This window comes from Panicum virgatum, chromosome 5N (genome assembly GCF_016808335.1).
Source record: "Panicum virgatum strain AP13 chromosome 5N, P.virgatum_v5, whole genome shotgun sequence".
NCBI lineage: Eukaryota > Viridiplantae > Streptophyta > Magnoliopsida > Poales > Poaceae > Panicum > Panicum virgatum.
The window spans coordinates 58127995-58155706 of NC_053149.1; the positions used below are offsets into that span (position 1 = coordinate 58127995).

The 27712-nt window shown below is 47.4% G+C and overlaps 2 protein-coding genes across 8 annotated transcripts; both read right to left on the reverse strand.

The window, feature by feature from the left end:
• Positions 1-793: 793 nt before the first annotated feature.
• On the reverse strand, positions 794-1607 carry LOC120676669 (lamin-like protein). The gene is made up of 2 exons (XM_039957994.1): positions 1373-1607; positions 794-1262 (listed from the first exon to the last, which is right to left on the reverse strand). Exons 1-2 carry the CDS (start codon positions 1542-1544, stop codon positions 943-945), a joined length of 492 nt encoding a protein of 163 aa, XP_039813928.1. The 5' UTR covers positions 1545-1607; the 3' UTR covers positions 794-942.
• A 1435-nt stretch (positions 1608-3042) lies between these two features.
• Positions 3043-24055, reverse strand: LOC120672943 (chorismate mutase 1, chloroplastic). 7 transcript variants are annotated; one of them, XM_039953579.1, is made up of 7 exons: positions 16822-18387; positions 16603-16725; positions 5358-5571; positions 5185-5271; positions 4263-4406; positions 3746-3838; positions 3043-3613 (listed from the first exon to the last, which is right to left on the reverse strand). In XM_039953579.1, the coding sequence occupies exons 2-7, from the start codon at positions 16611-16613 to the stop codon at positions 3380-3382; spliced, it is 783 nt and encodes a 260-aa protein (XP_039809513.1). In that variant the 5' UTR covers positions 16614-16725; positions 16822-18387; the 3' UTR covers positions 3043-3379. The 7 variants fall into 7 exon arrangements, 4 of the variants coding, with proteins under 4 accessions (XP_039809513.1, XP_039809512.1, XP_039809511.1 ...); XM_039953578.1 differs by lacking the exons at positions 16603-16725; positions 16822-18387 and adding an exon at positions 23701-24055 and having other exon boundaries at positions 3043-3592; XM_039953577.1 differs by lacking the exons at positions 16603-16725; positions 16822-18387 and adding an exon at positions 23701-24034.
• Between the last annotated feature and the right edge of the window lie 3657 nt (positions 24056-27712).

Here is a 27712-nt window from a genome sequence, read left to right on the forward strand (position 1 = left end):
GTATCCTTGTGATGGTTGTTATGATGTGAAGAAACGGTATGTGAGTTGATCCTGGGTGTTGCTCAAGACGCATACCGGGGACTACCGGGATTATCTCGCTTAATTTGTTTTGATCAATGGACGATAATCTAGTTTAATCGGGATAATTTGGGCGGTTCCTCACACATATTTTCTGAGTTCTCTATTGTATCACTAGATTGTAGCATTATACCCTTGTTTATAGGAAGACTAATTGAAGACTTGATTATGTGGTATATTTTTTTTGACCGTTGAAATGCCAAGTTACACTATAGCTGTTGCACTAGCATGTGGACTATGATATAGACTGACAGTGGGTCTGATGTAAAGAATGCATACACCAAATAGCTTTATAATTTGGACAAAATATATGTCGCATGGGGAGCCTCCCTTTGGTTTAAGCTCCAATATTGCACGTTCTATTTTGAATCTTCTTCCGGAGAGTGATGGTTCAGTCACCATAGAATTTTAAACTTGTGGTTATCACGCATTGAACCACAGTTTTGTATGCATTCTTCCTTTTCTTTTTTTGAAGGCTTGTATGCATTCTTCTTTATTTCACAGTTAAGCGTAGCTGCGTCATATTCCTGCTAGATCGTTACTTTTGTTGGCTTGATGCCCGAGCTTCAGAAGTCCAGTGTATGGTTGGTTACCAGGTAATGTTCTGCCAAACCGGGTGTTGCAAAGCTGCAGTCCTGTTATGTGCGTATGTGGTTACTGGCAGCGCAGGATCAGATCATGCAAAATTCGTCTAAACCACCTTGACAGTTCACCATGGCTCATTTTCTCTCTCTATTATTTGATTTCCTTCCAAACACGACTACGTTAAGCTGCAAAAAATGGATAGCACGGTAGGCAAACATCTGTAGACCATGGCAGTCAGGAAGGCACCGCGCAGAACGGCCAGTGCTTGCGCCTTTCCGTTCACACCCGAAAAGGCACCGCCAAGCCTATCAAGACAGTGAGAGCCGCCCACCGCCAGACCCCGGTCGCGGCGCGGGCGTGGGACGACGGCGCCATGGCCGCCGGCGGCGGCGGCGCGGGCTGGACGAGCACAGACACCCTCATGCCGTTCCAGCAGTAGCCGCGGCTGCAGATGAAGTAGAGCCGGCCCGTGGTGTTGAGGCGGAAGACGAAGCTGCGGCCGCGGCTGTAGCTGAGGATCGGGCTGCCCCCGTCGCACTTCGCGTACGCCGTCTCGTTCACCTGGACCACGTCGTACCTGTCCTTCTCGTAGTCGAATTCTGCATCCACGCGGAGCTAGGTTCAGCGCACAGGCGTCCTTGGCTTCAAGCCCTCTGAGGCTGCGCAGGGGAGAGAGAGAAAGAGAGGGAGGGAGGGGCGAGAACGATACCGAGCCAGTCGCCGACGTGGAACTCGTGCCCATCCGCCCAGTCGGTGTAGTTGACGTTGGGTGCCCAGCGCTTGCCGCCACCGACGACTAACCTTACCGCGGCGGAGGGGGCCGCCGCCGACGCGAAGAGGAGTAGCACCACGAGGAGGAGGAGGCGCGGCGACGTCGCCATTTCTGGAGGACGAGCGGGACAGGGGCGGCGGCGGCGGGGTGGAAATGTGGATGAAATTCGGGGGATTGGAACGGGACATTTATGGAGTGGAAATCGATGTGCGTTCCTTCTCTTTTCTGGACCTGTGAATCTTTTTTCGTATAAAAAGAAAGAAGGCGGAATTTGTTGTTTTACTGCATTGGATGCATGCAAAGTATGCACCCGTACTTGCATTTTCGGCACCTGTGAATCTACTCGGTCGCGGCAGCCAGGCTGTAATCTGGGGCTCGTGCTCAGCGGCTCAGCCGAAGCGCATGATAAATGATAGTACTACTACGGATGAAACCGTATGCAGCCCGAACACAAGTTTTGCTGTGGGTTCCTGGTAAATACATTTCGCGTGACCTGTGGACCCGGGGTCCGCATATGACGTCTGCGCCGTCGAAACCCGTGTTTCTTCAAGGCGACTTCTCCGGTTCAAATTTGTTTCAGCCAACTCCTAAACGTGGATCGTGGAGCAGAGACTTGTTTCCAAACTATGAATGGATGGATGTGGCCACTACCCCGTTGCCCATTACGGTTAATGCGGGCTGTACTGTACTGTACGGACCGACTGTCTAGCGCGCCAAGGGACATGCTACATTCCAACCATCCGTTTTCAACACAGTAGTACTTTCCTTCCACTTGGGTATTCTTTTTATTTAAAGGAACTGTGAAAGCATGTCAAAATTCTGGGGGAGAGTTTTTTGAAAACAATTATTGAGAAGTTTTTTTAAACAAACATTTCTTGGTTCCATCTCCAATGTATGTGGCATTCCTTTATGCGGCATCTACTGAGAATGAGAGGGACCTGGGATGGCGCAAACAGCAAAAGCATCGTTTTGGCATGCGGTTGGGTGCAGGGCTGCCTGGAAACCGCAATATTTTTCGCGAAGTAATTTTACATACATGACGTATTAAACGAAGTCTATTTGCAAAATCTTTTTACATATAGGTGTAAATTTGCGCGCCGAATCTAATAAGCCTAATTAATCCATGATCAAGAACATTAATGCTACAGTAACCATACTTTAATCATCCTCCGATCGTTCAGTCAAAGGTCTCATTAGGTACAGTACTGCTACAGTACCAAGGTTCTAGAAATGATTTTGTAATTAAACTTTATTTAATACATCTAATTAGTGGTCAAACTGCAAAAAGTTTCATGAAATTTGTTTCACCACCAAACCAAACACAGGAGACCGACCACCAAGGCATCCAGCATTCTTGACACTGATCTTCATTCAAATGTCACGGTTCGGCACGACGGTACCTGAAACAATTTGTGGGGCTGGGGCATGGAGCATACCGCGCAGCTGAATCCGGATTTTTTTTTGTGGAAAAGTTAAATCCGGATTCTGCTTAAACCATCGCGTGCAACGGGAAACCAGCTTGATGAACCAAAAAAACCTCCAAGAGTCCGCGAGACTGCCGAATTATGGAACCAACGGAAAGAAAAAAGAACCAACGCATAAAGAAAGAAGAAAAAGGAACCAACGCAAGATCATCATAATTCTGAGACACTGTAGATGGTTCCGCCATTCGGCACCCTGTTTCACAAGGGTACCCCACCAACGAAGATGACCCAGCATCGCATACAGCATTCGAAGTCTTTCAACAGTAGTACTCCCTACATGCACATGCGAGTACGCGACAACTCCACATGATGGTTCCGCATGTTCCTGCCACAACTCCACCCACGGTATGTTCTCCGACCAGTCCTCAAAAGTGAGAGATACCTACTGACGTTCTGCCTTCAAATTATTTCCAAACGCCATGAAGTTCGAATCTGGGAGTTCAGAGCAGTATAAACGCACTCAATCCAGCCTCCTAAGCAAGTACGCGACCTGAACCTCCTTGGTTAGCGGCATGATTCTCCTGTAGAGTCCGGCGACCAGGCTGGGGTTGATCTTGTACACCGGTGGGGCGCCTGTGTCCTCAGCGCCGATTTTCACCTCTTGCCCGAAGATCTTGGCCTTCGCTTCAACCCTGTGCTCGATAGCACGCTCCACCGTCTCGTATGTTAGAAGCTGCATGAGTTGAAAAGGGTCCTGAAACATGACAAGAATCCAATTATCGTATTTGATCTGAAACTCGCAAGTAAAACAAAAAAATGATTTGAAGGAAATAAAAAAATGACATAGTAGTAGCAGACATATTAGAGAGAAGCAGAAAGCACAGACCTGAGCTTTTATGGCAGGGCTGTAAACTTCTGGGGACTCCTGAAACTTGGCCTCTGCCACAAACTTCCCATAGTGGATTCTTTTAGAGAGTGCCTGAATGATAAAACAATGAACAAAGAATAAGCCCCAAACTATACAAATGCAAAATTTCACAAGTCACCAGTGAACATCAGCTCAATACTATGAAAATGGCATCTCAAGAAATTAAGGCAATAGAAAGACTTGCATGGATTGATACTTGAAGGTGGGTTTGACTTTGTTTGCTAAAATATGTTCTTTGTACTGAATGAACACTACAGCAGAGTTAAAAAGGAGTTTTCACAGTAAAGTATTGACAAGAACACAAGCAGGTGTGGACCCAAAGTAATTTGCTTGTCTTCAGCTGTTGACATGAACACAAGTCTTTTTAACACAAGCAGGAGAATTTGACATAAATATCAGCTGTAAAGTGGAGTAAGAAGATTCAATATTAATATCAGCTGCAAGTAAGAGGATTTTACAAGAACATAAGCTGTACCTGCAAGCATGACGTGTCACAAAGAGCACTGGATCCATAGTTACCATCACTTCCTTCTTTTGTCAATCTTGGAAGAAGCTCATCGAAATACAGTTTCCAGATCTTTTTGTTGATATTGATAGAATCAGCAATGGGATGCAAAACCTATACAAAGGATAAGAGCGGAATATGAATCCATCTGAAATCTTGGAAGAAGTTCATGGAAATACACATAATGAGTCTTGCAATAGATGACACTCCAAATGCAGCATAAACAGATGTCTCATGTAGCATATGGATTGTGATGACACTATGGCAGTGCTTGCACAGTAACAAGAATCATGCAGGTCAACCATCCAATGACTATTGAAGCAAAATGCTAAGTAATAATCAATGAATAAAACATGTACTTTCACCTCTGCTCCACCTAAGGTTCTGTGGCTCCGTAGGAGCTCTCTTTGCATTTATTCAAAGTCAAAAGAGCACATGTTGCAAATGCAAGGACATCATTTTTGGAGCTAATAAGGAAAAAAATACGACCTCTCTGCTTATTTCAACTCAATGCAATACGCAAAGAGCTATACAGCTCATTCCATGATATGTTGGAGAAGTAGAGTATCTTAGTAAACACAGAACTTTTTCAGATTTTTGTATCTAAGATCAGTGGCATTTACAATACTGACTGTATCACACTGCCTATATGTTGTTCACTACTCTCAAGCATTGCTCAATATATGAGCTGTACAGGCCTTTTAAGTCAGTTGCTAAACAACTGTAACAAAAAAACAAAATCAATTTATCTACCTATATGAAGAAAATTATGGTCTAGCTACAAAACTACAAAACTCTTCAATAGTTGCAATAGTGGGCTATATTTCTTACACTGATGAGGAAACTACAAAACTCATCAAGAGAAGCAATTGAGATCGAAGAACAAGCATACCGTTGGATATTGCATAGGTGGCAACCTTGGCTCAGGCAGATCTTCTGGAAAGAATGGGTGCTCATCTGGGCTCTTGTATCTCCCAACCTATATTAAAAAAAACATTAGCATATGTTATTCTTTTGCAATTCATGATCAACTGTTTTTGTTTAGAAAAGTCCAAATGGATTCACCTGGGCATGAAGCTTTTCAGTTTCTGTAACTATGTACTCAACCAAAGATCCTTCAAAACCATCCATGTGGAAAGAGTTGCTATCATATGTATCAGCATTGTAGCGGTACTGGGCTCTCTCCAAGAGGCCAAAGATGATGCTGTCTTCTAGTCTGATCAAAGTCTGCCTGATGCTATCCAATGTCAATATTTCACTTCGATCAACCCTCTCTTCCCTAAGAAAAGTGCACCATTAAGAAAAAAGAATGATCAGTTCCTTCAGTATAGCTAAAACTGGCTGTCGTAAAAAGAAAGCATTCAAGGATAACATAAGAGTCTCAAGTCTTTCTGCAAAAAGCAACAAGGTTAACATCCATAGTACTCCATGTCAATTCCCTCCTCAAGATTCCACTTAAGTTTCTGGAATAGTTTCACAAAAAATCAACAAACCTTTATCACAAAGAAACTACAACATATGAGTCGTAAAAGTAAACTATTAACTCTTTACCATCAAGTCTCCAGACCTATTATTGGTGGGAATTACAAATAACATAGCTGAAAATTTCCAGAGTTTAGGTACAACAATATAAACATGTAATGCCTACAGGCTTAGCACGCTTTTGGCTCAAGCAACTGAATTCCAACACAACTCTACCACCAAATAATTCAACTTCACAGGATATCAACACCATGTCCATTTTTTACACAATAATAAACTCTGTGTTCTTAGGAGATAATTCAACAAGGACTTCCCCAACTTCTAGGAGATCAATCCAATGACCGCAAAACAGACACAAATTAACAATTCAATCACTGCTAAACAGCCACAATCGCCAATTCAATCACCACAAAACAGCCACAAACCGGAAGGCTGAATTCATGCAATCAATATCTGAAACAGAGATGGTCGGATTCAGAAGGATTACTCAGAAACGGAAATGCTAGACCACCAACTCCCCCAATTGATTACCAAGGCAAATCCAAATCCAATTGCAGTAGCATCAATGGAAATTAACACACCACAGCCAGCCTTACACGGAACCAAGCGCAACAATCATTCATTACACCAAGTGATTTCCACCTAGAACGAACCCAATTAGTGCATACTTGCCCATGGTGGGTCGCAAACCAGCCGCGAATTGACAAATAAAATCGCTGCAGAAAACATTCAGAAATTGCCAATACAATCACCACAAAACAGCCACAAATTGGATGCCTGAAATTATGCAATCAGCATCTAAAGCATGTACGGTCGGATTCAGAGGAACTAATCTCAGAAAAGGAAACACAAGACCACCAACTCTCCCAACTCCTACAACACAAATCGAAATCCGATTCCAGGATCATCACAGGAAATCACCGCAGTACAGCCAGCACCACACGCGCAGGCACAAACCCACAAAACCCCCCACGGAACCAAGCGCAACAGCGGTTCGTTGCAACAAGAGATTTCCAGCTAGAACAAACCCAATTAGTACGTACTTGGCCACGGTGGGTCGCAAAACAGCAAAAAAGTTGCCAAAAGCAGCGAGAAAATGCCAATACAATCACCGCGAAACAGCCCACAAATTGCCTGAAATAATGCAATAAGTATCTAAAGGATATCGGATTCAGAAGGACTAATCTCAGAAACGGAAACGCGAGACCACCAACTCTCCTAATTGCTATAACACAAATCCAAACCCGATTCCAGGATCAGCATAGGAAATTACCGCACTACAGCCAGCACCACACGCGCAAGCACAAACCTACAAACCTCCCACGTGTTGGGCAATCGCCCCCTCACGAAGGTGGCCTGACCCGAAGGATGACCGAAGGTTCACCGAAAGATGACTGAAGATTCACCGAAGATGACGAAGCATCGAAGAGCTCGTCGAGGTACGGCGTCCGAAGGTGATGCCCTGAATCTTCATTATGCTTCGGGCAGCGCGAAGGTGACGGATGAAAAAGGTGAAGTCCCTCGAAGCTTTTCGAAGGTCGTCTCTGAGGGTTGCCGCACATCACGGAACCCGAAGGTTTCGAGGACCGCTCGGAGCCATACTCTCGAAGGTTATGACAAGAACCTTCGGGCGCGGCGGGCGACTCAAGAGTAGCAAACGATGAATGCGGCGCCACACGAAGCTTGTTGAATACCACTACCAAAGGTTCCCGAAGGGCAAGAAACATGTGATCTGAGTAGGAGTATCCAAGTCGGACTGTCCGACTTAGGGAAATTACCAAATACCCCTAATGTAATCTCTTGACCTTCGTGGGGACTGGAGGGGCATTTTTGGTATGATGTAATAAGATTTGAGGGTATAAATACCCCCCACCCAACATTGTACAGGTTGGAACATTTTGTGCGAACTATAGAGCAATTTCTATTGTGCAACTCGTTTCTTTGTGTTTTAACCCTCGTCCGAAGTCTACTTCCTCTGTCTGGTGATCGAGCCGAAGATCCCAACAGACGCGCCCACCCGTGTTCTTAGCTCGAAAATCACCTTACGATGGCCCCACAAAGAAAGAAAACCACCAACCAAGGCGCTTCTGGTGCCGACGGTTCAAACCTTCACGAAGTCCCCATCGGACAATCTCCTCCAATCGAACCAACCCCCGCCCAACTGGCTGAGAAAGAAAAGCGTATCCAAGCAGAACGTGCTATTGAGGCAAAAAAAAGGCCGCGGCAGCAGGCAAAAAAGCAGCAGCAGTAGCAGCAGCAACAACCGAGGCTGAAATACTAAACAACCTCTTCCAGCTTGAAGATAACCAGCTTGAACAAAACGTGCACCATGAACTACCTTCAGCTTCGCGCCTTAGAAATGAAGAAAGCTCACCTGGCCACTCAACTAGCGACCAGAAAGAGAGCAGCCAAGCAAGCTCAGAGGCTGGCTGAAACAAAACGCAAAGTTGCAGAAATGAAAGCAGAAATCCAGAAAATGCAGGAAGAAGTTGGGCAACCGCAAGAGCCCTCAAACACCCACGCAATCGCTGGACTTTCCAGACATCACGAAGGTCAAGACCTTCGCCAGACAACTCATATATATCAAGATCATCATTTCCAACCAAACCCTCCATTCGACTCAACATCACCGCTGTCAATTGCCTTGCAGCGAACATCCTGGCCATACGGCTACAAGCCAGTCCAACTCCCAAAATATGATGGATCAGTCAATCCTGCACAATTCATAATGACTTACGAAGCTACAATCGCCTCAGCTGGCGAAGATGATCCCATCATGGCAAAGTCCTTTGTCATGGCATGCGAAGGCCCAGTTGCAAACTGGTACTGCTACATTCAACCCCTCTCAATTCAAAGTTGGGTGCAGCTCAAGGAAAAACTCAAGCAAGACTTTCAAGTCTTCAAAAAATTATCCATCAACACCTTACAACAATTCAACTGCATACAGATGGACAGAGAGCCACTACCCGAGTACCTTCAGAGATTTGTGCAGAAAAAAACACAAACTCCAAACTTCTCTGAGAAAGACGCAATAGCCAAATTCATCGAAAGTCTCCTCCCAAGCCAATTGGCATCCCACCTCGACAGATAGCCACCAAGAAGTCTGTCAGAATTGTATGTGGAGGTAGAGAAATACGCAAAGTCCGAAGCAGACCACAAGCGAAGGGTCGAACAAAGAAAGTTAATGAGGCAACAGCTGAGCTGGCTACAAAACAGTCAAGCAAACACCAATCAGCAAAATCAGTACATACTCCCTGTTGAACCTTCGCAAGATACGGATCAACCAGAAGAATTCGATCCTTACATAATCCAACCACCCACCCAACCTCCGAAGGAGCAAGACAACAACAACTCCAAAGAACACCATCAAAGGGGCAGGTCCAACAGGGGCCGAGGAAAAGGAAGAGGCCGAGGCCGCGGACCTTCGCAAGGCCCGCAGAAATTGTTCTGTCACTTTCATGGGGAAGATGCTGGCCATAGAACTAATCAGTGTCCCGAAAAGAAAAGGACACTTGAAAGAATGGAAACTAAAAAGAATGCCAAACTCGTAGCGCACACAAGCTGGCTTGCCCAGCAAACACTGCAATTCCAACCACCGCAACCAACTTTTAACCCCCCTTTCCAAACAGTGCCAACCTTCGGCTATAATCCATATCCCATCAACTGTCAACCCCCGCAGCAAAACCAACCAAGGCTACCTCCCCCGCCCACAGCTCAAGCAACTGAAGAAGAGCTGCCCCCACCTCCACCAGGCCCCCCACTCAAGCAAGAAAACCAAACTAACCAAAATGCCCACCCTGCAGTACTACCAACCTTCGGCATGATAATACCAATATCCGGAGGGTCATCCCTAGAATTCGAGAACAAAAAACAAAGAAAAAACTACTTTCGACAAGTTCATTCCATCATGGTGGATGGACCCGTCCAGAAAACGCAATGGTCTCACATGCCCATAGTGTTTTCTGAAGAAGATGTAAACCTGCTCAGCTTTCCCCATACAGATGCATTAATCATCGAAGCCAATATACAAGGCTGGACCATCAGAAAAATTCTGGTCGACACGAGAAGTTCCGCAGACATCATCTTTTCAAGTACCTTCGACCGCATGAACATCGATCGCAACCTTCTGCAGCCAGCGGATATCCCGCTCATTGGCTTCGGGGGCAAACGAGTGAACGACCTTGGAATGATAACCCTTCCGGTATCCTTCGGGGATCTCTCAAACCCAAGGACCGAATCTATCACCTTCGATGTCGTGGAAATGAATTACCCATACAATGCAATCTTCGGCCGTGGCCTCATCAACAAATTTGAGGCAATCGTCCATCAGCTCTATCTGTGCATGAAAATGCCTGCAATCAAAGGAGTAATCACAGTCCGAGGCAACCAACAATTCGCCAGAGATATCGAGCGGGGTGTCGCTCCCGGACAAAGAAACATCCATTTGGTCGAAGCTGACAAGAAACCCCCGCCACTCAAAGAGCAAAAAGGGACAAAGAAGAAACATTCCAACAAGAGTGCAAAGTAAAAAAAGTATCACTTGACAAGCTCTTGCCAGACCGGCAAGTAACAATAAGTGCGGCCCTCGAGCCAGAAGAAGAGTGCAAACTCTTGGAGTTCCTAAACAAAAACAAGGATGTCTTCGCTTGGTCAGCAAACGACCTTCGCGGCGTCAGCCGAGACATCATAGAACATAAACTGGACATTGATCCAAAGATAAAGCCCAAAAAGCAGAAGCTTCGCAAGATGTCTGATGACAAAGTCGCAGCAGTGAAAGCAGAAGTCCAAATGCTTCTTGATGCGAAGGTCATAAGAGAAGTAAAGTATCCCACTTGGCTGGCCAACACTGTGCCAGTAAAGAAGAAAAATGATAAATAGAGAATGTGCATAGATTTCACTGATCTAAACAAAGCCTGTCCGAAGGACGATTTCCCCTTACCAAGGATCGACAAAGTTGTCCATGATGCATCAAACAGCTAACTAATGTCACTCTTAGACTGCTTCTCCGGGTACCATCAAATATGGATGAAGAGAGAAGACGAAGAAAAAAAACTAGTTTCACAACCCCTTTCGGAACATACTGTGTCGTGGGCTTTTTGGGGCTACCCACAGCCGGGTGGCGGAACGCACCCGCCTAATCCCAGAAGGAAAGTACTCGGGAAAGTGCTGAGCGATTAGGCCAATCTAGCTTAGGGGCAAGAACACAAGAACACTCGGGTTTTTGAGTGGTTCGGGCCGCCGGAGCGTAATACCCTACGTCCACTGTGAGGTGTATTGCTCTTGGTGTGAACGAGTCTATCCTCTGCCCCGGGGGGCCTTGAATTGCCCTTTCTCTAGCGAGCGTCTCCCTTTTATAGACCAAGGGAACGCGTACACAGGCATTCAGACCCTGACAGGTGGGTCTGACGTGGATGTATAGTATATTGCGCAGAAAGCTTTAATGGAGCTACAGCGGTTGAGAATCTCTTCTTGGATACGCTTCATCGCCCTGTCAGCTATCTTGACCGAAGGGAGTCTTTATTCGTCCCATCAGCTAGGCGCCCGTTGGGGCAATGTAGCATGCGGCGTAGTCTGTCGAGGCTACCATGTAGGCGTCATAATAGGCGAAGCCGAGCCGTCATGACCAACTGGCATAGTAGACTGACATACGCGGCGTGGGCTTCGCCAGCGACTGCATTGTGCGCCTTGGTAACACGCGACCAATAGTGCAACTTGGCAAAAGCCGCCTCGGGCTCTGCTGTGGCAGTGCGCACTTCCGGCTACCGCTTTGAATGCGGTAGGTAGGCGTGGCTTCCGGTGGAAGCCACGCGGCTCCGCACGCATACCCGTACCTGTGGACACGTGGCGGCTCCGGACCAGCCCAGGCGGGGTGTCGGATAGTATATGGCGATCCGGGACCCGGCGGGGGTCCGGTACTCCCTAGGAGGTCCGGGGCCCCCAGCTGTTTTTAGTTGAGGGCTACCTTCTCCGGGACACGCGGCGCCACCGGACCTTCCCCAAGCGGGGAGCGGGTCCGGGCCGTTTGCCGGGAGAGTAGGGCTCCGGACCACAGGGGTCCGGCTGCTCAGCCGTCAGTGCGTAGTTAAGGATAACTACGAGACTCTTGCCTAGACACAGCAAGAGGGGGTATCCCAGTCCTGGGATACCGACATACTGTTTCGTCAAATTGCCCGAAGATTTGAAAAATGCTGGACAGTCATTCTCACGAATGTCCTCAAAAATTCTGGGCCCTCAACTCAGAAAAAATGTGTTGGCATATGTCGACGACATAGTGGTCACTAGTGCAGAAAGAAAGAAACGTGGCAAACCTGGCCGAAACCTTCGCTAACCTTCAGAAGGCAAACCTCAGTTTGAATCCTGAAAAATGCGTCTTTGGAATAGACAAAGGCAAAGTCCTCGGATGTCTTGTTTCAACAAAAGGCATAAAGGCAAACCCAGACAAAATTAGAGCACTCCAAAACATGGAAGAACCGCAATCCGTAAGAGACGTGCAGAAACTGACAGGCAGAATCGCAGCATTGAACAGATTTATCCCTCGATCAGCAGACCGAAGCTCTTCATTCTTCAAAACTCTCTGAAACTCCAATAAATTTGAGTGGGGAGAAGAACAAAAGAAAGCATTCAGAGAATTAAAGAATTACTTAGAAAACTTGACCAAGATGACCTCACCCAACCCCGAAGAAACTCTTCTGCTCTATACATCCGCTTCACAAACAGCCTTTAGCGCAGCCCCGGTGGTGGAAAGAACAATCGAAGGTCGGAAAAAACAGCTGCTTGTATACTTCGCCTCAGAGGCACTCTCCGGTTCAAAGTTATTCTATTCTGAGCTAGAGAAAATTGCCTATGCCGTTGTCATGGCATCAAGAAAATTGAGACACTACTTCGAAGGTCATAAAATAGTAGCAATTACCGACCAACCACTGCATGACCTCTTCCATAACAGAGAAGCTTCGGCAAGAATAAGCAAGTGGGCTTCAGAACTTTCGGAGCATTACATTGACTTCGAGAAAAAAGAACAGCCATTAAATCCCAGGTCTTGGCAGATTTCGTGGTGGATTGGACCTCGCCAACCTTCGAGACAGAAGCCCCAATTGAACCTTGGACAGTACACTATGATGGTGCATGGTGTAACGAAGGAGTCGGCGTCGCGGCAATCATCCAATCACCTTCGGGTGCGAAACTAAGATATGCCGCGCGCCTCGAATTCAGTGATCCAGACCCCTGCACAAACAACACCATAGAGTACGAAGCACTGCTGCTAGGCCTCAGGAAAATGAGGGCCTTGGGTCATCCAAACTTCGTCATCAAATCCGACTCAAAGGTCATCACCGACCACGTGGAAAAAGTCAGAAGCGAAGAAGCCAGAAATGAAAATGTACCTAGATGCAGTAAGAGCTATGGAAAAATATTTCAAAGGCTTCACTGCCATTCACATACCAAGAAGCCAGAACGACGAAGCTGACAAGCTAGCAAAGGCTGCTGCTCGCAAAGAACCACTACCTCCGAACGTTTTCTACGAGAAAAACACAAAACCCTCCACAAAACAAGAAAAAGCAAAACAAGTCAACGTCATAGCAAGCGAAGATTGGCGATCACCAATCATGGCATACCATCGGGGACACTTCGAGCCTGCGGATGAAAAGGAAGGAAAAAGAATGTTCCAAAGGGCAAGAAGCTACACCTTGTCCGAAGGTGAACTCTACAAGTCTAGAGTGGTTGCCCCAGGCTCAAGCACATAACAACGGCCGAAGGCCAGGAACTATTGAAGGAAATACACTCCGGACTTTGCGGATCACACATTGGCATAAGACCTCTGGTCGCCAAAGCCTTCAGGCAAGGTTTCTTTTGACCATCTGCATTGAAAGATGCCGAGCAGATAGTCAAAACCTGCGAAGGATGCCAAATGATGGCACCTAAATCAAACAGACCTTTGCAACCAATATAACTTATACCTCCGGCGTGGCAACTCCAAAGATGGAGCATGGACTTGGTCGGTCCCCTACCAACAGCTCAAGGCAACTACAAATACGCTGTGGTTGCAGTGGAATACTTCACAAAATGGATAGAGGCAAAACCACTAGTGAACATCACTTCCGAAGCTATCAGAAAATTCTTCTGGCAAAACGTAATCTGCAGGTTCGGAGTGCCAAAAGAACTAACCGTTGATAACAGGAAGCAATTCGATTCTCAACTGTTCAGAGAATTCTGCCACTCGGTAAGAACAAAGGTCATGTTTGCATCAGTTTATCACCCTCAGTCCAATGGTGCCGTGGAAAGAGCCAATGGTTTAATTTTCAACGCCATCAAAAAATGCCTATTCGGACTGAAAAAGGGCAAATGGGCAGACGAACTACCGAAGGTCATCTAGTCCCACAACACAAATGAATGCAGAGCAACAAAATTTACCCCATTCAGATTGCTGTATGGAGCCGAGGCCATGAGCCCAGAAGAACTCAAACACAAAAGTGCCAGCAAATCTCACAGAACTCGACATCTTGCAAGCTTCGGAAAATTTAGAAGCATACCAAGAAGAAACAAGGAAATGGCGAAACAAAAAAGTAGTAAACAGAGAAATCGCCGAAGGAGACTGGTTTCTAAGAAGAAAGCCAAACGCCGAAACTATCGGCAAGCTTCAATCCAAGTGGGATGGACCCTACATCGTGTTATACTCCAACAGGCCAGGATCTTACCACTTGGCGGACATCGAAGGAAACGAGCTGCAGCACTCCTGGAATGCTGACAGTCTCAAAAAGTATCATGTCTAGAGTAAAAGTTGTAAAAGGATAAGCGGCAAATAAGCACGCTCATACCTTCGCGTCATTTTCCCTTTATTTTGAGTCTAGGACCGTACTCTTTTCCTCACAGAAGGGAACTCCAATTCGAAGGTGAGGTTTTTGATGAGGCGGTTCCTATGTAAATTCCCCAAAATATATGAATAATTCCCTTCAGGAAAATGTCTCATGTCGAAGCAACCACAGGGTCGCAAACATCGACCTTCGCATTTGCACCAAGGCTGAAAATAACTAAGTCAGTACAACGCGTAACCGTAACAAGCTGTACATACTTATTTTAAAGTGTATGCTATACACTAAAAAAGCCAAGGGGTTGTCGTCTCGAAACACGAGTCGAAGCCAAGAAACCTTTGGCTACAAATCAAAGTGTATGCTATACACTAAGAAAGCCAAAGGGCTGTCGACTCGAAACACGAGTCCAAGCCAAAAAACATTCGGCTACAAATTAAAGTGTACACTATACACTAAGAAAGCCAAGGGGCTGTCGTCTCGAAACACGAGTCGAAGCCAAGAAACCTTCGGCTACAAATTAAAGTGTACACTATACACTAAGAAAGCCAAGGGGCTGTCGTCTCGAAACGAGTCGAAGCCAAGAAACCTTCGGCTACAAATCAAAGTATATGCTATACACTAAAAAAGCCAAGGGGCTGTCGTCTCGAAACACGAGTCGAACCCAAAAAACATTCGGCTACAAATCAAAGTGTATGCTATACACTAAGAAAGCCAAGGGGTTGTCGACTCGAAACACGAGTCGAAGCCAAGAAACCTTCGGCTACAAATAAAATGTATGCTATACACTAAGAAAACCAAGGGGCTGTCGACTCGAAACACGAATCGAAGCCAAGAAACATTCGGCTACAAATAAAGTGTATGCTATACACTAAGAAAGCCAAGGGGCTGTCGTCTCGAAACACGAAGCCAAAAAACCTTCGGCTACAAAATAAAATGTATACTATACACTAAGAAAGCCAAGGGGCTGTCAACTCGAAACACGAGTCTAAGCCAAGAAACCTTCGGCTACAAATCAAAGCGTATGCCATACACTAAGAAAACCAAGGGACTGTCGTCTCGAAACACATGAGTCCAAGCCAAGAAACCTTCGGCTACAAATTAAAGTGTACGCTATACACTAAGAAAGCCAAGGGGTTGTCGACTCGAAACACGAGTCGAAGCTAAGAAACATTCGGCTAAAAATTAAAGTGCATCCTAAACAAACCAAGGGGCTCTTGACTCAAAACATGAGTCGAAGCCAGAAAACCTTCGGCCAAAAACGAAAGTGTGCCTTAGACACTAGGATGCCAAGATTCCGACGATCCCAAAAATGAGTCACAGCCAAGAAGCCTTCGGATAAAACGAAATACACACTACCAAAGTCTTCAGAGCAAGACTGCAAGGGAGCGGGAGACGCTTTCGCACAATATTGCAGCCTTCCTCCCAAAGACTTCGTTACATCAAAACAATAAAACCCCGGGACAACCTTGCAAAGAAAGGAGGACGCTTTCAAAAAATACCCAACCTCCGGAGAAACAAGAGCTTGGGAGGGGGCAGACGCTTTTAAAATAAAAAGATCTTATCCCTCCGGAGATCTGCAAAGCCACCTCGAAGGATGGAATAATTCCAAAACTAAGCCACCTCGAAGGATGGAACAGTTCTAAAACAAAAGCCATCTCGAAGGATGGAACAGTTCCAAAACAACAGCCACCACGAAGCATGGAACACATATAAACTAAAGCCATCTCAAAGGATGAATCGGATCCAATACAAAGTCAAGCATCCACGAATTCAAGTGCTACCCGAGGCTACCATCAGACCACCTCAAGAATTCAGCGACACTAGCACCAGGATTAGCAAAACTAAAGCGCTCCCAATCCGTCCCGCTCACAATAACACCTCCGCCATGGATACGCAGCGGTCGAGCATAAAGAGCATGGTTGGCAGGCACGATTGCCTAATCAAGAAACAACGAGTTACTATACACGGCCGGATCTCCCCCCACCACACAAAAACCCCAAACCAAAGTTGTCGCGACTCTAAACCTGAGAAGCATCACTCTCGGTTGGAGCCCCGGAGCCCCCGCCAGCCACGGACCCTCCCGCGATGTCCTCAAGACGAGCACCCTCCTCCACAACACCCTTCGCGGCCTCGCAAGCACGCCTTGCCTGCGAAGAAGGATTGAAACAGTCAACAGCGTACCCAAGTTTAAAAAAAAAAACTTATTCCCCAAAGGAAGGCAGAAGGGAAAAGGAAAAACAAACCTCTTCTAGTCTCCGTCGCGCAGCCTCCTGAACCACTTACCGACCAGAAAACTTCCAAAATTTACGAAGGAAAGCCTTTTTAACAGTCTGAACCTTCGCAATATCATCCTCAAGCTCAGCATAATCTGGAAAGGTATAGTCCCGCGCGCCAATTGTTTCCAGCTCTCGACAACCTTCGCAAGCCAAGACAGCCATGACGCTTTAACAAGTCATGACTGCAGTGTTGTCCGACACGCTAGCCAAAATCTAACCTAGATCCTCGAACTCGCCCAACAGCCAATCGAGCAGCCCTGACGCGCCACATTCGGAGTCCTCCGGGAAAGGCGAGGGCTCAGCACCAAAAGATGCCAAAGCCTTGCGGTATTCCTCGCGGATGGCCGCGCTCTTGCTCAAGATGTCCTGCGAGGCGGACTCCCACATCGCGCGGTCCTCCTCAACCTCCTTAAGCTCTGAGATCTTGTCATTTTTTCTCTCGACATCGGCTTTGAGTTGGCGAACCTCCGTTTGAAGGTTAATAACCTTCGTAGCATCTTTCTCTACCACACTTCGAAGTTTCTCAAGAACACCTTCGTCAAGGCTTATTTTCTCCTACATCTTCGCAATGGTCTCTTCCTTTTCGATACCCTCCCCTTCAAGAGCTAGTTCTCCGACGTCAAATAACCGCGAAGGTTCTCCAAGGCTTCATTTTCTTTCTCCAAAGCGCTAATCCGCTCCATCAGGCGAGCCTTCTCAGCAGAGTGAGCCAGAAAATCATGCTCATCCTTCCTAGCACTACCCACAGCTGCACGACTGGCAAGCAAAGCCTGAAAGAAAACCAGGCTCAAAACCAACACCGCCAATAAAAGACAACTCAACAACACACAGCACAAACCTTCGCGCATAATGACGCCGTGATCCGACTAAGATTTCTGGTCCCGTAAACTCCAAAACTCTTCATAAAACCTACACAGACCAAAACACATGACAAAGCTGCACAAAACACAAGATCTAAAAGAAAACAAGGCCAGAGCGCCGTACCCTCAGCATCAAAATTCTCGACATCCCCGGGGAGAGCAGGCTGGTTCCTTGACGCGACTCCAGCAGTCTCAGCCTCCGAAGGCTCCAGTCCCATCAAATCCCCGAGCTCCTTCATCACGCTTGCAACATCTACTTGAAGGGGGTATCGAAGATAAGGGTCAGTGTCAGGACCTTGGAAAGCAAGGCGTCTAGAGATCGAGAAGGTACCTAGTTCAGAAAACCGATCTTTCGCTTCAATCAAATGGCCATCAACCCCCGCGGTCCCTTGGGCTTTGTCATCTTCGCCGGTCTGTAAAGCAATCGAATCACTCGGGCCCCCCATGAAATCATCCTTCCCGTCAGCACCCTTGGATCCTCCAATGGGAACCTCCTTCCCCCTCTCCATGTCATCATCCTTCTCTGGGGATGACATCTCTTCAAGCAAGAGCTGGGGGGGTGCTCCACCCCTCCCCTGGGCTGAACCTTCACGAGAACCGAAGGTGCTTCCTCGTCACTTTCCTCGTCCAGAAGATTCACAACCCGAAGGGAAGATTTGACCCCCTTTTGCACTGCCGTCAAGACAGCACCTACAGTGTTTGGCTCTGCACGGAACGAACCAAATTGATCAAGATAAAGGTGAACCCTTTCACCAGTGCGCAAGCGCCAGGGAACGCTACTCTCCGTAGCGCGAAGCTCCCGCATAAAAGCATCACTACCCAAATCCTCTCTAGCAATATGAAAAGAGCAACCGCAAGAAAAGATACCTTTCCCTATTGACTCTTTCGCCGCACCCGCCGCAGGCTTGATCATGGAGGTGCGCGAAGGTTTCTCAGCGACTACTTTTGGAGCCTTCGCAGACTGAGCAACAACAGCCTCGGCCTTCTTGGCCTTCTTGGCGGTCGGACCTTCGGACAACCTCACGGAGGGCGCAGAAGTATTTGCCCCCCTTTTCCTCTCACGAGGAGCTTCGCGGGGGCCATACACAACGGCCATCTTCAGAAAACTCCGGTTCACCCTGATCTTCTCGGAGCAAATAGCTTCAAATGAATCACGTTCCATCGTCAGATAAGGACCGGCAATAGCAACTGCCTCTTGCTCGATCTCTTCGACAACCATATCGTCAGAAACATCTTCGGGTTTCCGCAAGCCAAAATCTGGGAAAGGAAGCTTATCCCTCAAGCCAGCGACTCGAACCTTCGAGAAGGCCCCCGGCTCTGTTAATAAGTCGTCGCCTAGGCGTCGCCTAGTCGTCCGGTCGCTCTCCATGTACTGGGCGTCACGCTCGACTTACCAAGCTGCGATATGGCGTCCGACTTCCGTAGTTAGGCGTCGCCTAGGCGGTAAAAGGCGAATTTGGACGCCTCACGGGTAGAAGACGACGCCATATCGCAGCGCGGGAGGAGCGCGCGGCGCGACCCGCGCGGGAGGATGACCCGCGCGGGGGAAGGGCGCGGCGTACATGACCCGCGCAAAAAAACGTGAGCTGAGATTCAGATAGGGCCATAGAGGATAGGGCAGCGGCGCACCTGAAGGTTGGCGGCGGCAGCGCACCTGAAGCTTGGCGGCGGCGGAGCACCTGAAGGTTGGCGGCGGCGCGGCGCACCTGACCAGCAGCAGCTTCCAGCCTTCCACCAAGGAGCCCAGGAGGCAGGAGCCGAGGAACAGGACTAAGGCGCCAAGCCACAGGTACTCTGCTCCCTTCCTCGCTCTCTGCTCCTTTCCTTCCTCCTCTCAGCTTCCTCACCAGCTGCTTCCGCCTTCCACCAAGTAGCGCAGGAGGCAAGAGCCCAGGAGGCAGGAGCCCAGGACTAGGACCAAGGCGCCAAGCGCCCAAGCCACAGGTACTCAGCTTCTGCTCCCATCCTCGCTCTGCACTTTGCTACTCTGCTTTGCTTTGTTTTCTGAGATTTTTGTCTGGATGATAATAGGTCCAGGACTCCAGGTTGTAAAGCAGGTTGCCGAAGGTTGCACATCACCCAACTAAGAGGTTCCCTCCCATTCTCTTTATGTCTTCCCCCTTTTCTTTGTCTATGCAAGTATGCAGTAACCTCTTACACCTGCATTGCTTCTGCTCCCATCATGATATATGTATTCACTGCATTGAATTTCTGTCTATTAGACTATTAGTTGTAGGTATTTGTCACCTTCGGCAAGTATTAGCTCCCTTGAACAATACTCTTCTTATGCCGAAAGTCAACCTACTATATGTTCCTGTCTTCCTGGCCTAGATGCAGCTTTATATATGTGATATGTCACAGATGCGACTTCTTTCTTCTCTGAAAGAACTGTGCTAGCTTGATCCGTTTGGCAATCCAAAATCTGGCCAATTCTATTTTGTATGCTAGCTTGATCTTTTAATATGCACTGCTGTCCTCATCATATTTTAATTATGCCCATGGTTGTTGGCTCTTTTCATGTACTATCTAGCAACAAAAAAATGGCAACTCCAGCTGACTCTGTCAAACCTGCATATGATCCCAAGACTGATCCAGGCAGGAAGCCCAAAAAGTCTAAGGACCCAGGCTGGAAGTATGGATATTGGGCAAAGCTTGGTAACCGAGATGAGGTGACATGTACCCTATGTGGCACAATGGTTCATGGGGGCATAAAAAGGCTGAAGCAACATCTAGCAGGTGGCTTTGGAGATTCAAAAATATGCAGCGAAACTACTACAGAGATTAGGGTGGAGATGACAAATTACTTGGAAAAAACACAAGAGGCAAAGGCCAATGTACCTAGATGATGAGGAAGAGCAGGTAGAGGAGAATGGATTGCAAGCTGCAAATAACCATGATGAGTTTGATGATGGATATTGAGTTGGGGTTGTCTTTTGAGCTTGGGTTGGCTTTTGAGAGATGTTACTTATGCTATATTTTTATGGACTGATGTATCTAAGTTATGCTACTTATGCTGCAAATTATCCCACTAGTATCTAAGTTTATGGACTGATATATTGATGTTACTTAGGCTGTATTTTTACCCATTATGCTACTTGTGAACTTGCCCATATACTACTATTGTTGACCTCATATTGCTAAATTTCTCTATTTTTTTAGCTTGGTGCTTGGGAGAATAAAAGAGATCACAAATCATCAGCAAGAACAAGATACACTTGATCCATATTTACATAGCTAATTAATTGCATTATAACTTGTTTCTTACATTCATTATCACTCACAACATGTTGCAAGTACATGCTACATCAAGTAAGAGAAATTGGAAAGAAGAGAGCTGGAAAATTGGCACCAACAAGGTATGTTTCTGCTCTTTTCCTACATGCTAGGACATCTGTATGGCGTCGCCTCGCCGCGCGCCTTAAGCGCCTAGTCGACTCAAAGGGCTGAGTCACCGCACTTCGCCTTACCGCCTTAAAAACATTGGCCCCCGGTAACCAATCCCTCGTCAACGGTCAGACCTTCGCGGCCAGATATTCTTCGATCAGATCACGACCGCGACCGCTCACGACGCGCGCCGCAAAAGCAAATGCGGAGCAGCACTCATTGTAGCCGGCCGCTGTCCTCCGGAAGTCTGCCTTGGTAATGTGCTTGAACTCCGCAACCTTCGCGGCAAGGGGATAGGAGAGTCCTTCCGAAGAATCAACACTAGGAAAACCAATCTTGGCATAAAACCAATACTGCTCCCAATCATCTTCCCACTTGTTCTTCTGGCAATAAGATAGCTCCATCCTATCGATTCCATGGGTCTTGTTGGTCCTCGGGTGGAACGAACAACCACTCTGAGCATAATATACTTGCGGATCTTCGTCAAAAGAAACCTTCCACGTCTGTGGATGCATCTCGTAGAGTCTACAGAAAGCATCCACGCTAACTGGCCCCTCGAAGGTTTTGATCGCCCAGAAAAACTTTGACAGCTGCACGATGGCGTTGGGGGTAAGGTGGTGCATCCGAAGACCAAACCGGGCCAGAATCTTCGGAAAGACGGGGTCCAGCGGAAAACACAGACCAGCAGCAAAGAAGTCCCGAAACACCACACACTCTCCATCGCGAGGGTCCGGTGTAGTCTCCTCATCAGGGGCACGGCAAATTCCGGGGCCAAAGTACCCTTTTTGTTCATAACTCTCGACCAACTCCCGGGTCGCCCACGATTGACCAAAAATGAGTAGGAGGCTTCTCCCAGGACCCCATTAGCTCCGAAGGATCAGCGTCCACGTTGGTCAAATCCTCCTCTCCCTCAGACAACTGCCTTCTCTCCTCTTCCGAAGGTTCAATGTCCTCGGATCTGATGGGCCTGGCAGTAACCTTCAACCGGGCCATCCCTAAACAAACCAAATATTCAGAATCGCAAAGAACAAATCTCGAAGATCCCAGCAAAAAGGTTGAAGCGATAACTCACAAAGACATAGCAGAGCACTCCTTCCCTTTCCACAACCGCCGCGAAGGATGGGTCGGAACGAGTCGCTTTCAAGACCCGAAGGATGGGCAAATCGAAAAGCGCCGCGTGTCAAATTCGACAAGCGAGCGAAAGTTCGTAAAGAATGAAAGCGTGAAAGCGACCTTTCCTCCACGCCCCCTTTTATAGGGGGTAACTTCGCACTGTTCACTAAACGGTAAAATCGAGGAGAAGTCAAAACGACGGCAAATCATACCGCGACACGTGTAACAAAATACCTTCGGGTCTCGCCCACCTCCGTCCTTCGGGGGAGACGCTTTCGCATGGGTGTCTTGACCGATTTTGGTCTTTTCGAGGGTTCGGCCGGCCGGAGTGACCTCGCCCGCGAGAGGCTACTGTTGGGCAATCGCCCCCTCACGAAGGTGGCCTGACCCGAAGGATGACCGAAAGTTCACCAAAAGATGACTGAAGGTTCACCGAAGATGACGAAGCATCGAAGAGCTCGTCGAGGTACGGTGTCCGAAGGTGATGCCCTGAATCTTCGTTATGCTTCGGGCAGCGCGAAGATGACGGATGAAAAAGGCGAAGTCCCTCGAAGCTTGTCGAAGGTCGTCTCTGAGGGTTGCTGCACATCACGAAACCCGAAGGTTCCGAGGGCCGCTCGGAGCCATACTCTCGAAGGTTATGACAAGAACCTTCGGGTGCGGCGGGCGGCTCAAGAGTGGCGAACGATGAAGGCGGCGCCACACGAAGCTTGTTGAATACCACTACCGAAGGTTCCCGAAGGGCAAGAAACAAGTGATCCAAATAGGAGTATCCAAGTCGGACTGTCCGACTAAGGGAAATTACCAAATACCCCTAATGTAATTTTTTGACCTTCGTGGGGACCAGAGGGGCATTTTTGGTATGACGTAATAAGATTTGGGGGTATAAATACCCCCACCCAACATTGTACGGGTTGGAACATTTTGTGCGAACTATAGAGCAATTTCTATTGTGCAATTCGTTTCTTTGTGTTTTAACCCTCGTCCGAAGTCTACTTCCTCTGTCTGGTGATCGAGCCGAAGATCCCAACACCACGGAACCAAGCGGAACAGCCGTTCGTTAGATCAAGCGATTTCCAGCTAGAACGAACCCAATTGGTAAGTCCTCGGCCATGGTGGATCGCAAAATAGCCAAAAAAAATTGCCAAATAAAATCACCGGAAAAAACAGCCAGGAATTGCCGATGCAATCTCCGCAAAACAGCCATAAAGCGGACGCCTGAAATCAAGCAATCAGTCTCGGAAATCAAGCCATAAAGCATGTACGGTCGGATTCAGAAGCACCAATCTCAGAAACAGAAACGCTAGACCAACAACTCTCCCAATTGACATCCAAACCCGATTCCAGGATCATCACAGGAAACCACCGCACTACAGTCAGCCCCCACACGCGCAAGCACATGCCTACAAACCCCCACACGGAACCAAGTGCAGCACTAGTTCGTGACACCCAACGATTTCTAGCTAGGAGGAGTCCAATTAGTACGTACTTGGCCACGGGGGTCGCGGAGTTGCTGGTCGCGCGGAGCGCCTTGGTCCTGGTCGGCGCTGGGCCGGAGACGAAGCTGACGCGGCTCCTGCCCTGCGCTCCCTGGTTCGCGGGCGCGGGCGCCAGCGACGCCGCCGCGGCCTTGGCGGCCACCTTGAACTCCATCGGCGGTACCTACCTCCCCGCCACGAGCACCTGGATTTCGGGGCGCTCGCGGGAGGCAGGACTGCAGGAGGAAGAGGGCGGGAAGCAGGAGGAAGAGGGCGGGAGGCCTGGAAATGCCGGGGGATTTATTTGTAGGCGGGGGGCGGCCCGGGTGGTGCGGAAGGGTGTTCGAGAGGGGATGGTTGGACTCGAGCCTTGGAAGAGAAGTTGGTGGGACTTGGGACTTGGGAGTGGGAGGGGGAGACGGCCGAGCCGGTAGTAGAGCCCGTAGAGGAGGCCAGGAGGACAGGGTGTGGCCGGTGGCCCCGGACGCGTGGAAAGCGTCTCGGGGACGTGCGCGGCGCGGCGAGGTTGGTCAGGTCAGGTCGGGTGGGGTGGGGTGGGGCGCGCCGCGCGCGGGCGTGGCCCGCTCGTCCCGTCCCGGTTTGCGGCGGAGCTAGTTGGCGTCTGGCGAGGGGGGTTGGTTGGCCTCGATCGAGCGCGCCCGTGTTTGGTGAGGCTGAAGTGTTCAATGGAGGTTCAGGTGTGGGGTCTACTCCGTGGTGGAGCGTGGCGTTGCCAGGTGGGCTGGGAGGGCCCTGCCATGCCATTGCCAGGGCGGCACGGTGTGGTCGTGGTCTGCGTGGGTGGTGTCTTGGTGCACGCATCCTGTGTGGCCGTGTCTGGGACGGTGGCCCGGGCCAGACTGGATACTGGCAATTTTGCCATTTCAATTTTTTCTTTCTCTGGAGTTTTGTCTTTTGCGAATTGCTTGGAGAAGAGTTTACATCGTTTCCGGGTTTTTAAAAAAAAACATTTCCGGGCATTTGACGGTCGGGGTCTGCCTTTGCCATTTAACAGAGAACGCTGGGTACTACACAGGATGTTGGGGTCCAAGGGCCTAAACTTTAGCCCACATATTCACGTGCCAAAAAGTAGAACTAAATATAGATTAATTGTTGATCTACTTACATATATGATGACTAATTATTTATTATTAGCACTTGGAGATTCCTCCTAAGGTCAGAATTTTTCCGTGGAAGCTGAGAAGGCACATTGCCAACATCTACAAACAATAACAAGTTCAGGAGGAAAATGGAAGTGGATGACACTAGTGACATTGTGGACAGACTTCAGAAACAAGCTTCGATGCGGTGGTGGGCTGGTGGCTTGCCAACAAAATTTAACTTACGTCAAGTAATGCGCTCTTAGACTTTGTTTAGTTCATTTTGCATTTTGCATTTTTAGAAGAGAATTTTCAACATTTAAAGTATTAAATGTAGACTAATCACAAAACTAATTACAGATCTCGTATGTAAACTATCAGACAAATCTAATGAGCCTAATTGATCTAGCATTAGAGTATGTTTACTGTAGCATTACTGTAGCAATTTAGTACCTAATCACGTCCTAATTAGGCTCATTAGATTCGTCACGCGATTTACAATCCATTTGTGTAATGCGATTTATTTTTCGACTACATTTAGTACACCATGCAAGCTATTTACAAAAATTTTGTATTTTGCATTTTGGGATCTAAACAGGGCCTTATTGAGAACTACCAAAGGAGGAACAATTGTTGGTCCTGCTCGATAGGGGTGTCAATTAGTGATCTTTAGGTGCATCTTCAATATTTTTTACTTCAACATTTTGTACTAATTCTTTAAAATCTGATCTTATTTTGAAAAATTAGTATAAAATTTTAGACTAAAAAGGATTGGAGATGCACCTAAGGACCACCAATTTGTGCCCCTACTGCTCGATATGTGGAGATACCAGTCGTTGGTCGTGCTCGATTGTGACAAAGAAGCAGAATGAAAATCCTCTTATTACTGCTATGGAGAACTTTGGCTAGTGCATAGCAATTACACCCATGAGGCCGGACCAACACGAGTCGGGGGATTCGGTACATGCTCTACTTCAGCCTTAAGTCAAGTTTAGAGAGCTGTCAACAACAAACCGAGGTGGTTGGTAAAGGAAAAGGCGCTAGGGGGAATGGGGGGTTAATAAAAAGAGATGGGCACTAGGAGAGCCCCAGTTCTGAGGCGTGGTCGCGACCACCTAATGAATGGATTGAAGTTAATGTTGTTGCTTTTTCTTTGTTAGTGCCACAGGCTGCGCAGGAGCCAGGGACGTCATTGCCAGAGATAGCGATGGAAAGGTAAAATTCACAGCTTGGCGTGTGCTCTTCAACTGCGGCGAAGGCGGAAGCACTCGCGTACGTTGAAGGTTTAAGATTAGCCTCCCAATGGTGTCATCACCCGCTTGTCCTGGAATCGGATTGTGACCTGGTGGTAAATGTGCTTTTAGGCAAATACCAGGACAAATCAGATATCGGCTTCACCATAGCCTAGATGAAATACTCGTTCAGCCGTGTGGTTAGACCAGGCTCGCCTGCCGTCCTGCGTGTGCTGTGGATCTCATTAACACCGATTTTAAGCAGGACCGTGCCTAGTTAATAAAAGCTCTCTCTTTACCTCCAAAAAGTCAACTATTCCTTGATTAGCTTTTGTTAGCTCACGTTTAGCTCCATTAACATATCTTGATCTAAACTTTTGCTTCCCTGTTTTAGCACATCCAAACACCCTTACACTTTGCAGTAACCAGATCGTTAGATGTTGGGCTCACGGCTTATTTGTATTACAGTTTTTTCTTTCTGTTGGCAGCTCAATTCCCATCAGAATCTGAGGGAAGTCACATGTCTCAAACAAGCAGCCAGGTTGCACACTTGCACTGTCGGCGAACGTTACTGCGTCATTCACTCCAGTTTAGAATATGTGATTTGCTATACTTGGCTCGTCACCTGATCCTGATGATGCCATGCATGTGTTCTGGGCGGTAAGTCACCAAACGTTAAAAATTGTTCCAAGGGTATCTTTCCGTACCACGAAGGCTGGCCCAACGGTCGTGAAATAGAAAAAGAATCGGCGACGTTCGGGGCTCCATCTTAGGCTTGCTCACAGAGCCCTGCAAACCGCCCCCCACCCTATGTATGTAAGGGAGAGCTTTGGGGGAGAATTTCCTCCAACGGTTCCCCCCAAAACTCCTCCTATATATGGGGAGTTGAAACTCCCCTTATATATAGGGTGAGTTTCAACTCCCCCTATATTCTAATCACATCATTTCTTCACATGGTTGGAAATAGTCTGCTATAGCTTGCTAATAGCTTTTTAGGAGATCTACCGCTACGCTATACAACATTTCTCCGCTATATCCGCTAAAGAAGGTTTTATGAGATTTAGCCATACTAAATGTCCGCTAAATAGATTTTTGTGAGACTTAACAGCGCTAAATGTCAATTGGGTACTGTTGGGTAGTTAAGAGACGTGTTAGACTCAAATTTTAGGTGTTAGACCAACGATACTTAAAATTTGTATGAGATTATTTATTATTTTACCATTCCGCTAAATGATTTAGTTTTCGCTATAGCCCGCTATAGCTTCGCTATAGCTATTCTATAGCTTTTAGAGAAGGTTACCGCTAAACTTCATAGCCCGCTATTTCCAACTTTGTTTCTTCATGATATTAATCTCGTTTGAGTCCCGTAACATGATGATAATGTGTATTATGACAGTACAAATATTGTATGATTTTTTTAAATTCAAAAACGATAAATAAATAGTTAGTTAATGAGTGATAGTATATAGAGGGAATGGATATGGGGGAATGATTGGAGGGAAGGAGTTATAGGGGGAGGAATTTTTTGGAGGGATGTAGTAAAATATAGTAAATAGTATGTTTGGGTGGAGTTGGATAGGGGGAATAGTTGGAGATAGCCTTAGCGGGCACAAGGACATGTGCTCGAGTTTTCGTAGCATCTTGACCGGACCGCTTTTTTTTTTTTGAAAAGAATCTTACTGTATTTTATC